Below are 13214 nucleotides of genomic sequence, written 5' to 3'. Positions count from 1 at the left end.
AGGTAAGCATGGCCTCTCAGCTTCCATAGCTCAGAGGCATTCTGGGACAGGAACAACAAAGTTACAAACTTGCGTGTTGGAAAGAAGGGTCTCTCTTCTCCCAAGCCCGTGCTTTCCTGGGCTAAAGAAACTTCAAGCAGCTGGAAATGCCAGCAGGGTCTTCTCTTTTCTCTGTCCGGCCTCTCGCCGTGGGGCTGAGGAGAGAAACTTCAGTAACCGTGGTAACCTGACACCAGGTAAACAGGAGAAAGAGAAGCTGGGGGTGGGAGGGAGATCCCAACTAAAAGAGGGGAAAAGATATATTTCAAGCTATCAACTACAACAGGTTAGTATTTTCCCTTCTATAGAAACCTGCTGATAAGAATTCAATGTGACAACTGAAATAGATTTTTCGTTGTCTCATGATTATTTTTTCCCCTAATTTTATATAATGTGAAACATTTAGTTAAATAGCCTGAATTTCATATGTCATGAACAATTAAGCATATGAAAAAATTTAATTGCTAATGCAAACTGTGTCCCTTTACATAGGATGTAGTGAAATTATTCCTTCCATACACACGAGCTCTGTCCCACAAGAACTCTGCTGTTCTCACAGTACCACTATTGATCCAGAAAGATGGGGAAGCTTGCTGTAAAAGTAATGAAAGCAGGATCCTGACCCATGCTCTAATTGTCCTTTCTTCATGGATCCAGCCAGTGAACAGGAACAGTGTGAACACCGGAAAACTTAATTCTGCTGACAAATTTTCAAGCTTGATGTCCAAAAGACATGGTATTTACCAAGTTGACCATTTTATGGATGACTGCTCCACTGAAGAAAAAAAATATACAACCTTTCAAATAGAAGCACAAAACTGTCTTGAAAAGCAACACTATAATTATATTATATAATTATAATTATATTATATTACTATTTATAGGAACTATAATTATTATATATATATATATAATATAATATTATTATTATTATTATTTATAACTATAACACAAGTGCCAAGTTTTGCTCATGACAATCATCAGTAAATGATTTTATGGTCTTTTGTCTTGACCCATGAGATTTTTCATTTTATTTTCTCTTCTCTCCCATTGAGGAGAGGGAGTGAGAGACCAGCTGGGTGAGGGCCAGATCAAGGTCAATCCACCACCCAACCTTCTTCAAACTTCACTTACTCACTGTAGGCTTCTAATACAAGATTCCCTAGGTCAGTGTATTTCAAATTTTGTATTGCAGCCATAACTGGTTGCAAAAGTCAGGAATTAACTGAGAAATAAGAATGCATTCATGTGATGCTGACGTATGAAATTGCTGATGCCAGCACATGACTTTAATTGCACTGACACAGAAGTTTAAAGCAGAGAAGCTATTTTTACCAGCTCCTTACACACATTCCTAATTGCAAAATTAATTTTTTTGTTTAGAAGAATTCACTTTATAAAAGTATTTCAGCTGAAAGAGAAAAACCCTCTGAAAAGGCAACATATTTTCATAGAAAGTTTAATCAGGAGAGCTATTTTGGATCTTTTCCCCAAACATGATATATAGTGAATGATTTAACACATTTGTGAGCCAACCCACTATAAATGTTTATGAAAGACTGTAATTTTTAAGTATTTTAGAAAAAAAATAACTGGAATTCATTAACACAGCTACTTGCAATCATGGAGAACTTGGGAAAATTTGGGGTTCTGCAGTCTTACTGTCAGATGTGTCAAGAATTTCATCATGGTTGAAATAAAAAAGTGTTTATCCTTTCCCTCTTCATTTCTGAAACTTTCTTGTTATTGGCTGCGATCTTTCTTTCATTTCTGTGGAGACCTCCATCCGAAATGCTCCGGCTCCATTCCACTTCCTTCTTACCTACAAATATCTCCTCTGTTGTAACAGGACTGCTTTATAGCGCATACTGAAGCAGAGAAAGCAACTGCAGACTGTCAGATGGAAGAACCCAGCTGCTTTTAGTGTGATCGGTTCCAGGTAAGGGAATCTAAGAAGGAAAAAGGAATAAATAAAATAAATTAATAAAATAATCTTTTCTAGGGCAGTGGACATCTGAGGACACTAACAAGTAGATGAGGGCAAGGGAACACTGCAGAAGTTATTACATGCCACCAAACGTGGAACCAGATCCTTCTTGAATCCAAAGTCTAAATTGCTAATAGAATTCAGGGATTCGCTGCTTCTAGCTTAATAGACAAGGGGTGGATTAAAAATCTTGTTTCATATATGTCAACTAAGGAAAAGTTAACCTAACAGTTTACTTAAGGAGGAACAATATTAGGAAACACTATTAACCAGACTCCCAGAGCTCCAGTCCCTGCTTCAGAATGAAGGAATACAATGGACAGAATTTAATACTATGCAAATTGTGAGATTACAAACAAAATAAAATATCTATTAAATATTTATAAATATGTTTCTATGGTGCTTATCTAAGTCTGAGTTTCTAAAATTACGGTAAACCTCACTGACATCCTTGAAATTGATTACATTCTTGCTGTAGGGCTATAGTGGATATCTGAACTAGTTTACTTGTACTGCAACTTACTGGAAAGTATAAGAATATTAAAATTTTATATTTAATATTTCATTGGTTCTGATTATTATTATTTTATTGCATGTTCTGCCTCTTTACTTGGAGCAGCTATTCTTTATTGCTGTGTGGCTTTCTATAGTGAGAAGACATCTAGAAACATGCTCGTGGGTTTCAGTTAGACATTATCATCTTCAACATCTAAGTATTTTTTATTTTAAACTATGTTTTCAGTCTCTGACTCTTTAATTTGTACACATATATTTGTGTTTCCTCATTACACCTGATTTTATAGATTAAAAATCCTTAGTAGATGAACCTATAAGCTATGAAGCTTATATATTGTGCAAGAAACTGCATATTAAAGTATTGACATGATACTTACTTAGAACAAAGTTTTCCACATACATTTTTGATGATTCTTACTATCTCCTAACAATGTTATGTCCTTTTGCAGGTAAATGATTTCTCATCTGAGAATTGCCACATCTTTCTTTGATGGTAATGACAATGCCCAAGTCCTCATCTCCCTTTGGCTGTGTGGGTTAGCTTACAGAATCATATCATAATTCATTGGGGCAGAGGTAGAGTCACAGGTGCTTGAGGCAAAGCACAGTGGGAAAATTCCTGTTGCCATTCACTCCTTCCTCTAGGACACTGGTAGAACGTGGTTGTTTATGTTCTGAAATGGTTTTCCCAGGCTGGACTCCCTGGGCTTGGACTATAAGGAAAAATATGGATGCTCACAGCCCCTGGGTGTTTGGAAACAAAGCCTAGTGAAAGCAAGGCCTCCCTCCAGCTGCACTCTCTGCAGCCCCCTCTGTTCCTGCCTCCTGCCCTGAGGGCCGCGGCGGCTGGACGGTGTCCTGTGGGCAGAGCCTGGATCCTGTGGGCAGCGCCTGGATCCTGTGGGCACTGCCTGGATCCTGTGGGCACTGCCTGGATCCTGTGGGCACTGCCTGGATCCTGTGGGCAGCGCCTGGATCCTGTGGGCACTGCCTGGATCCTGTGGGCAGAGCCTGGATCCTGTGGGCAGAGCCTGGATCCTGTGGGCAGAGCCTGGATCCTGTGGGCAGAGCCTGGATCCTGTGGGCAGAGCTGGGATCCTGTGGGCACTGCCTGGATCCTGTGGGCAGAGCTGGGATCCTGTGGGCAGGGCGTGGATCCTGTGGGCAGGGCCTGGATCCTGTGGGCAGCGCCTGGATCCTGTGGGCCGAGCCTGGATCCTGTGGGCAGGGCCTGGATCCTGTGGGCAGAGTCTGGATCCTGTGGGCAGAGCCTGGATCCTGTGGGCAGAGCCTGGATCCTGTGGGCAGAGCCTGGATCCTGTGGGCAGGGCCTGGATCCTGTGGGCAGGGCCTGGATCCTGTGGGCAGGGCCTGGATCCTGTGGGCCAAGCCTGGATCCTGTGGGCAGAGCCTGGATCCTGTGGGTAGAGCCTGGATCCTGTGGGCAGAGCCTGGATACTGTGGGCAGAGCCTGGATCCTGTGGGCACTGCCTGGATCCTGTGGGCAGCGCCTGAATTGCCCAGGCAGCGCTTCGATTCTCCAGGTAGCGCCTGGATCATCCAGGAAACCCCCGTCTCCCTCCCAAACATACCCCGCTTTGGGAACCTGGTGATTTCTAAAATCTATACAATTGGTAAGAAACCTCATCAAGGCGTGTGATTGTGAAAAATTAAAATTCCTGCAGGAGGAGATGAATCACAAAAGCATCATCCACCTTCCATCAGCACAGGCCAGGGCTGGCAGGACCCACAGCACCGGGGCAGCTTGTGTCTGCTTCCTGGGGGAATTTTTTCCCTCCAGTTCCACAGATTTAAAATCAAAAGAAAGGTTGGAGAGAAATAGGACATAAGGGATATGTTTGCCTCCCCTGGATGAGCTCACTGCTCCCTGCACATGGGCAAGATATCGCCAAGCACAGGACTTGTGTGTTTTTAAAGCTCAGGCCTCAGAACATCCTTCTGGCCCTGCTCGAGATAAAACTGTTTCCAGGATCCACAAGTAATGCCACCAAACCCAAGAACATCCATCAGGGAGCACAGATACAAATGCAAATCCACCCTGTATTTGCCAGGTTTAATTGGCTGTGCTTGGTGCTGGAAAAATCAAGATCTGGAGTTGCCTAAAGCTCATCCGGAAGGTGACGGATTTTTGCCTGCACTAATAATGTGCAGCTGCTCTTCTCAGATGTTATTGAAGGACTGCGACTTTAAAATCAAAGGTAGAAATATCTTCCTTGTTTTGTGGCTTGGGCTGCCTTCCATTCCTTGGGAAGATTAATGTAGATTCCCTCAGAGAACAAGGTGTTTTTTTCTTAGCAACAATACCTAGGGTTTTTTTTTACAAAAATGGAAGAGTCTCAGAGCCTCCTCTGGAATCCCTTTGGTGATATAAAATTCAAGTTGTTCATCCCTTTTGGCCCAATGAAAGGATTGTCATGAAATTTAATCTGTGACATGCAAACCCACTGCTACCACCAAGCAAGTCCTAGATAACTCATCATTAGGGGACCATGTGCTCATTTGAGATACTTCAGAACCATGAAGACATGATTCCAAAGCTCTGTGTTATCCAGTCCTGAAATTAAGGTGTTAGAAAAGAGAAAAATGTTCATTTTATGATTGTGTCAGGGCCTGAAGTTGTGTCTAAGGTTGTGCCATCTTTGGTTCATTGTTGTGAACCTCAACAAGATAATGAAGAAAAGTCGATGAAGAAAACCCTCTTGTCTAACTGGTGGGAATTTGACCCTTAAGAGAAACAATGGATGGGTCAATCGATGGGAACTTCAGCTGTGAAAGAGGAACAATACTCACTGGAGCTGAGCTCAGCATGGAGTGGCTCTCATGAGCCATTGTGGCCTCATCGCACACTCTGACCAAGCGTGCAATGCCATTGTAACTGGGAAAATTCCAGTGCAGTGGAGGAGATCGAAGGTGTGGTTCTGTGGAGGAAACAGAGAGAAGGAAAAGATGCACTCCATTTCCATCCAGGGGACAGTCTGAAGGTGCCCGGCCTGCCCCTCCCACCTGAGCACCGTGCTCCTCCTTCTCCTGCTCAGCAGCTTTTCGTGAATCTAGGGGTTGTTGTGTGTTATTTGATACATCAACTAATAAAACCAATTTGCTTTGCAATCCCAAGTGCCTTTCAAATCTTTTGTGCATAGGCATCGTCCAGAATCGTCAACATGAATGGGAACAAGGGTGGGATGCCCAGAGCACAGAAACTGGTGCTGTTTTGAATGTGTGTGAGAGAAAACCTGATGCTGTTTGGAGTGTAAATAGGAGAGAAAGTGACACAAACACGGATGGGGCTTGGGCAGTGGAACATGTGGTTGCACCAGGAGAGGGAGCGTGTAGCTGCCCTGAGAGAAGCTGTTCTGTGTGTGTCAAGTAGTGAAGATTTAATTCAGATACCCAGTTGTGTGGGTGGTCCCTGCTGGCTGAGAAGCTGCCATTTGCAATGCCAGGCAAGCACTCCTTCCCTCAGAGATCCCCCAGAATGATCTCTACAGCAGGCAGCTATCTTGGAGGAGAACTGGGATGGAAGAACGGGGTCCTGCATCAAACAAACTCTTTGTGCCACAAGTCACAAGGACTTGGTGTCCCCACATCCCTCCCGGCGCAGGCAGCGCCTTTCTCCTCTGCCCCACACAGCACACACTGCACCGCCCCAGCAACCCAAAGGCTTTGGCATTCAGGATCTCCCCCCAGGACGATGACTATAGCGCAATGAAAAAAGCCACCACTCCGTATTTATTAATTCAGTCCTTTTATTTCAACAAAACCATCTTACCTAGACTGGTCAAACTAATCTCTAGGCCATCAGAACACTAATTTCACCTACAGAACTTTATTATTTACCTATGCTAGCTAAAGTTTTCTCCCCTCCCTCTCTACCCACCCTCTTAACTCCCTTGTGTTTCCTATTACCCCTCCCTTGGTCCCCCCTATCTCTAACCCTCCCTTGTTCTCCCTGACCTCCCTCTCTACCCACCCTCTTAACTCCCTTGTGTTTCCTATTACCCCTCCCTTGGTCCCCCCTATCTCTAACCCTCCCTTGTTCTCCCTGCCCTCCCTCTCCTGATCTCTATGGCCGGCTTCACTGCCTCCGGGCCCTGACGCCTGTGGCTCTGTGTTCCCGGCATCGCCGGATCACAGCCGCCACCCTGCTCCGGATGGCCCGGGAGCCGCGCCGCAGCGAGTGCAGCAGAGCCCGGCCGCGGGCCCTGAGGCTGTGCGGGGCCGCTGCCCGGCTCTCTGCTGCTGTCGCCTGCGCGCCAGGGGCTGCACAAGCGGCTGGCTTTGCCATCTCTTGTGGCTGGCCAGTGGCACGCACAGGGTGCTCCTTAACTTCTGGAGCTCTGGCCGGGGCAGCACCTGCTGGCTGGGTGAATCTGGGAGCTACCAGGCCATAAGATGTGCCCGGCAGCTCAGCATCTTCCCCATCTTCCAGCACCAAGTCGGGGTCCATCAGCAGCTGTGGGTAGCGGGGATTCACCCAGATGGTGTGGATAATGGTGACATCCCTCTTCTTCGGCAAGTTGTTCCTGTTGTTATCTTGCCCTTTCACAGCTGCTCGATCTTCGGTTTTTGTGCCGGTCCAAAGCTCCAGGAGTTTTGGGTCAGAGCTACATGTAGAGCTGGTGTCTGATGTTGACATCAGCAGCGGCAGCAATGCCGAGTAGCTCTCAACCCCACTGGTGCTGGACCGGACATCCTCTGAGATGTCCCCCTCCTCGTTCTGCAGTTCTGGCAGAACTACCCTCGGTGCTGCCCACTGCCCGTGAGCTTCCTGTGTTGCTGAGGGGCCGGGGACGCAGCTGGGGCCGTGCGGGGCAGCTGCCCCGCTCTCTGCCCCTGCTGCGGCGGCTGCTGCCGCCGTCCCCGAGCCCGTGCCCTGAGCCAGGCCCAGCTGCTGGCCGCATCTCCAGATCACAGCCAGCACCTTGCTCAGGATGGCAAGGAAGCCGCACCACAGCAAGTGCAGCAGAGCCCAGGCGCAGGCCCTGAGGCTATGAGGGGCCGCTGCCCGGCTCTCTGGTGCTGCCACCTGCGCGGCAGGCCCAGCCCAGGAGTCACGGTGCAGCAGTTCCCTCGCCCATGGCAAGCCCGGCCCAGGCCCCGAGGCAGCTGCGTGCTGCCCCATCTCCTTCTTCGCAGAGGTGTTGTTGGGCTTCGTGAATGAGCTCGTCTCCATGTCCATAGACATTTCCGACTTGCTCACACTCCGCCTTCTCCCGGGAGCCGCTGTCTCCTGCCGGAGCCGCTGTCTCCTGCCGGAGCTGCTCTCCTGGGAGTGGGCACCGCCGGGCTCTCCGTGCCCTTTTATACCCGCCTGGTCAGGGCGTGGCCCCAGGTGTCACAATGGGCTCTGGGCACACGCAGCCTCCTCGTCACAAAGGGGAACGGCGTGGGTGGGGTCCCAAGTGTCCCAAAGGGCTCTGCGAACAGATAAGAAGTCCATAATTTCCCCCTTTATAATGTAGAGTGAGACGCAGGAGAACTCGTATGGTTCAGGTGGCAAAGGAAAAAAATCTGATGATGAGCTATTGGAATACAATTTGGAAAAAGGGAGACCAAATACCCCTGAAGGGCTGGAGTACTTCAGTGTCTCCTTGGCTTCAGTTTAATTCAAAAGGTTTCATTTCTAAAGTGATTAGAAGTGAAACACTTAAAACCCTTTGAAGTGTGCTTTTTCCCTTATTGTGTCTTTTGTCTAAGATTCAGAATTGGGTGATGATTAAGCAGGTGTTTAACTGTAAAAATGAATGCCAGCCAAGGTGGAGGGGCACTGGCCTTGACCCCCTAAAAAGTGATGCTGACCTGTGGGACGTAACCACTAAAGAAGTTGCTTTTGAAAGCGAGAGGTATCCATCCAAGAGTGAGACCAGCTCTGCTGTCCTGGTCTGCCACTGAAAACTCAGCGTATTATTCTGCAAAGCAAGAGAGACATGGTAGAATTTGTTTATGTAGCAGGGTGGGTGGTCTATTAGGGTCGGAAGAGGAAAGCTGCATGATTTGGCATGGGGAGAAAAACAGCAGGAGAATGACTGCCAGTAAAGAGAGCTTGAATGTGACTAGCATGTGGTTTGACCATTACCCCTGATTTTTCCAATCTTCCTTGTCCCATTATCCTTGTTGGTTGCAGTTTGGTAGTCTTTGACTCCACAAATGCTGCAGCTGAGTCTTAATGTCAGGCAAATCTGCTTTGAAAAAATGAGACGTATTTCACCTTGACATCTAAAGACATAGACAAAAATCATTCTTACACAAAGTGCTCTCAGGAATTAAGAACAAGCACAGACTAACAGGAAAGAGAAAACATTTGCTTGCACTCAAGTAATTCATCCAGTTCTACTGAGTTTCAGTAGTCTCAAAGAAACAAAAGAACAGTGATACAATTTTGGTATTCCTTTCTAGGCCTTCAGTAATACCACCTTGAATTTGTCCATTTTATCCATTTTGCTAGCCAGAAGTATACAGGTTTGGGAAGACTTTCTGTGACGCAAGTGGAATAGAAGATAATAATGCTGCCAAGGCAAGTGCAGCCAAACCTGGTGACATCTACTCCTTCTTTCAAAGTCTGTTTGTTCATCTTCAAAGGAACCAAATATGTAAGAAATCTGATACTATTGGTACCAGAGAAGTTGTGAGTTCCCCATTCCAAAAGTGTTCAAGGCTAGGCTGGACATGGTTTGGAGCAACCTAGTCTACTGGAAGGTGGCTCTACCCATGGTAGAGGGTGGATGAGTTTTAAGGTCCATTCCAACTCAAACCATTCTGTAAGTCTATGAATCTGGTACTGTATTGTGATGAATCTGGTGTGTTGAGTGTAAGAGGCAGATGTGGAACATGTTCCATGCAGATAATATACTATAGTAAGAGTCTCCCACTGTCTCTGATGTGCCAGGTACCCAGAATTACTTAGATGAAATCAAGGTCACACACACCAAGAGAAGAAATAACAGACACCAACTTCTTCAAATGCCCACAAAGGTGTAGGAGTATTCTCCACAGAGGCGCAGAGGGGGGGAGAGGGGGCGGGCTTGGTTTCCTGGCAACACAGGGGGGAAAGAAAGGGCAGGCAAGGTAAGCATGGCCTCTCAGCTTCCATAGCTCAGAGGCATTCTGGGACAGGAACAACAAAGTTACAAACTTGCGTGTTGGGAAGAAGGGTCTCTCTTCTCCCAAGCCCGTGCTTTCCTGGGCTAAAGAAACTTCAAGCAGCTGGAAATGCCAGCAGGGTCTTCTCTTTTCTCTATCCGGCCTCTCGCCGTGGGGCTGAGGAGAGAAACTTCTGTAACCGTGGTAACCTGACACCAGGTAAACAGGAGAAAGAGAAGCTGGGGGGGGGGGGGGGCGGGAAACGGACTAAAAGAGGGGAAAAGATATATTTCAAGTTATCAACTACAACATCTCCCCCTAATTTTTTCCAAAAGAAGGAAGGGAACTCGGTTTTACTTCTTAAAACCAAGGGGAAGGGGTTTGGGGTGTATTGGGATTTGGGAATTCCACAGCATTTATCTGAGGTGCAGGAGAAATTAACTTGGTGGTGGTGGTAACACACCAACGTTGCAAAACAGAAAACATAATCAAAACAACAACAATTGCAAAAAACCCCTAAAACAGTTTGGAATACAGAAGACAGCCATCCCGAAAATCCCCATGCTGAGAAAATGTCCACAAAACTGTCATGCTTGGGATGGTTTCTTCCTAAAATACAGGTAAACAAGGAACAAAAACCATTAGCTGAATTCATCAATAAACAGATTCAACAGAGGAAAGTCAGGGTAGAATGGAGAATCTGGATTTCCTTCTCCACCCAAATACCTGTTTGATCTTTGAACTTCTGCCACTGAAATATCGGGGGGTCTGGTGGGATGTTTTTCAATGTACGGTTTTACCCACCTCTGTGGGACGCACCGTAAACCCAGGGGTGTTGATACACAAGCGTATCCTCTTCCCCATGTCACTAATTTGTAAGGACCTTCAATTTTTCCACTCTCAGGGTCTCTCATCAACACTGGTGGATGTTCCTTGAGCTTGTGTTTGCCATGAGGGGAGAAATGCTTAACCACTGTGGGGTTTTGATCTTCCACAGAGCAGTTTAAAAAATTGAGAGTGAACAGGGCTTTGCATAATCTTTCTTGTGGTGTTAACTTTACTTTGTCTTTCCATTGATTTTTCAAAACTCGTTTGAGTGACTGGTGTGCTCTCTCTCCTATTGCTTGACCTGTTGGAGAGTGAGGGATTCCTGTCTTGCGTCTCACTCCCCATTCTTGCAAAAATTCCTTAAACACTTTGGAAATACCTGCTGGTCCATTTTCTGTTTTCATTTCTTTAGGGATTCCTAGCACAGAAAAAGCTTGCAACAGGTGCTTTGTGGCATGCACACCTTTTTCTCCTGCATGGGCTGAGGCAAAGATTGCTCCCGAGAAGGTATCAATGGATACATGTACATATTTTACCTGTCCAAATTCAGGGATGTGTGTTACATCAGTTTGCCATACTTCACAGCTTTCAAGTCCCCTTGGATTAACTCCAGCACCCAGGGATGGCAGAGCTGTGCGCTGACAGTGGGGACATGTGGCCACAATGGCTTTGGCTTGATCTCGTTTCAGATTAAACTGTCGAATCAAACCTGGTACATTCTGATGCAACATTTCATGGCTTAATTTTGCCTGTTGAAACAGGTCAGGAAGTCTGGCCAGCCCAAGAGGGGCAGCAGCCAGGGAATCAGCTCTGTCATTCCCTTCTGCTATGAAACCACGTGTGAAAGCATGTGTGACCGGGTATGCATAACAAAATAAGGATGTTCTCGATGGGAAACTGCATAAATCAATTTTGAAAGCAATTCAAACAAAGTTCTGTTTGAGATCTCCTTGAGGACTGCGTTCTCTGCTCTGGAAACCACTCCTGCTGTGTGGTGGTGCATATTTCTGGGAGTTACTTTGTTTCTCTGTGACGTGTCTTTCCCCTCCCCTCCCTGTCCCTGAAACGTTATCCCAGTGCTTGGTGTTATATGTCCCCCCGCCCCTCTTCCTAGGTTTGAAAAAGTCCGGGAAAGAGGCACCCAGGCTCTTCTCTCTTCTGGAAGCGAGCCAGAATAAACATCCTCCGATCCCCCGGAGGGAGAAGCAGCACCTTTTTGGTCTTTTCTTGGTCTCCAAGAGCCTCCCTGACCCCTCCATTCGACAGAGCTAGCGTGGATTTCCTTCGGGGGGCAAAGGGAAGGTCTCTTCACAAGAATACACCTATGAAAGCAGAACTGACTAAAGAACATGACATTTCCTTCCCTCACCAAGGCAGAGCAAGGTGTTGTTACCCTTCCAGAGAATATTCGTAATAATCCCCTTCAAAGTACTGAAAACCAAAAAAAATTTAAAAATTTAAATGGATGATCAAACTGTTAAATAATCACACTGGCAATATTCACTGTTTTTCCAAATATTTTGTTCAGATTAATTTCCGTATGCTTTTCAGAGCATACACAAACCAATATTCAGAATGCCTAAGAACTTTTCCCCACATTAGCACAGATTCTCTTCAGATGCAGCCAGGACAAGGAGCTATTGTAATTGCTCACTGGAGAGCACTGCCATGCCACTGTCCAAAAAAAGTGATCTTAGCCAAATTCCTGTGCCCAAAGAACTAAGTATGCATTTTAGATAAAGAAAAAATATTTGAAGGTGGGTTGAGCTGTTTACTGGAATTATACTGAAAAAGAATATGGAATAAAATTCTCAAATGCTTAAATATCTTAAGCACTAATCTTAATAGTTTTGTATGGCATGTACAAAAGATCTCAGTTCTATGGAGTACAGCTGCACAGATCCAGAAACAATATGATAATTTTCTTAGAGAAAGGGAATGGAACCTGTTTGCTCATTGTTTATCCTGCTAATGGAACACTGAGCACAAGAATGAAGACATAAAATGTATTGGTCTTCTTAGGTGTGAAAATAATTGAAGCAGAGGCTATTTTACATTCCCCACCCACTTCTTATAAATGTACAAAATGGGCTCCAGTAAGACCCCCCACTTCAGACATTAGACAGAATGAACTAGGTGGCTTAGATCTTCACTCTTACAATGCTGCAAAAAGGAAGTGCTCTGGAAGTACTTTGACCTATAAATATCAAGGCTAAATACCTTCAGTAGTGAATTCTATAGGTCACAATGATACATACATACATCCATCCATCAAGGTTTTTTATAGATTAATTTCTTGTTCTGGAAATATACGACTCACTGAGACTTTGGAGGTTTCTTTCCAAGTATCTGTGCTCTCTGGTCCCTGGTAAGAGATTTCCTGCCTTTTTCACTGGAAAGGAAAAACATTAATTTTAAACTATCCACAAGTGTTTTCCTCTCTGACTGATGATTTGAGCTAGTCAATCATACAACAGACATGAAACTAAAGAAAAATTAGAAAAAAAGGTAACTCCAAAACTAGTATTCTATGGTTCTGGCCAGGACAGGGTTAATTTCTACAGCAGCCAGGAGGGGATATGAGCAGGACCTGGAAGTTATTCCCTACCACCTCTCACCATTGTGGGGGTGGGTGGAAGGGTCCCTGCTGTTGGGGAATGTGGTGGCAGTCGGGTACTGTCACGGGTTTCCTTGTGGTGAGCATTCACATGTGATTCGCTTGCCTCTCTTGTACACTTTGCTA

At 45.7% G+C, this 13214-nt stretch overlaps 2 protein-coding genes and 1 pseudogene across 4 annotated transcripts in view; 1 reads left to right on the top strand and 2 right to left on the bottom strand.

Moving 5' to 3' along the window:
• The window catches only part of BRINP3 (BMP/retinoic acid inducible neural specific 3), a 662162-nt gene that overhangs the window by 88742 nt on the left and 560206 nt on the right, over positions 1-13214 (top strand). The window lies entirely within an intron of this gene.
• Positions 6292-8742, bottom strand: LOC147651494 (uncharacterized). 2 transcript variants are annotated; one of them, XM_086842789.1, is made up of 3 exons: positions 8640-8742; positions 8363-8472; positions 6292-7980 (listed from the first exon to the last, which is right to left on the bottom strand). In XM_086842789.1, the coding sequence occupies exon 3, from the start codon at positions 7746-7748 to the stop codon at positions 6639-6641; it is 1110 nt and encodes a 369-aa protein (XP_086698915.1). In that variant the 5' UTR covers positions 7749-7980; positions 8363-8472; positions 8640-8742; the 3' UTR covers positions 6292-6638. The 2 variants fall into 2 exon arrangements, 1 of the variants encoding a protein (XP_086698915.1); XR_015274101.1 differs by lacking the exons at positions 8363-8472; positions 8640-8742 and having other exon boundaries at positions 6292-6441; positions 6534-7980.
• LOC111945365 (coiled-coil domain-containing protein 180-like) overlaps positions 10035-13214 on the bottom strand; it is a 25071-nt pseudogene continuing 21891 nt past the window's right edge. The window contains exons 27-28 of the transcript XR_015274105.1: positions 12792-12863; positions 10035-11902 (exon numbers count right to left, since the gene is read on the bottom strand). The product of XR_015274105.1 is annotated as a coiled-coil domain-containing protein 180-like (transcript). The remainder of the gene's footprint in view (positions 11903-12791; positions 12864-13214) is intronic.

The sequence above is a fragment of the Cyanistes caeruleus genome, chromosome 9 (assembly GCF_971803275.1).
Source record: "Cyanistes caeruleus chromosome 9, bCyaCae1.hap1.1, whole genome shotgun sequence".
NCBI classification, from domain to species: Eukaryota; Metazoa; Chordata; class Aves; order Passeriformes; family Paridae; genus Cyanistes; species Cyanistes caeruleus.
Note: the sequence above shows the minus strand (reverse complement) of the source record. Positions and strands in the feature narration are given on the sequence as shown.

What these genes read in the sequence shown, in the direction of transcription:
- LOC147651494 (XM_086842789.1), bottom strand. Translation starts at nt 7,748, where the DNA reads ATGTCTATGGACATGGAGACGAGCTCATTCACGAAGCCCAACAACACC.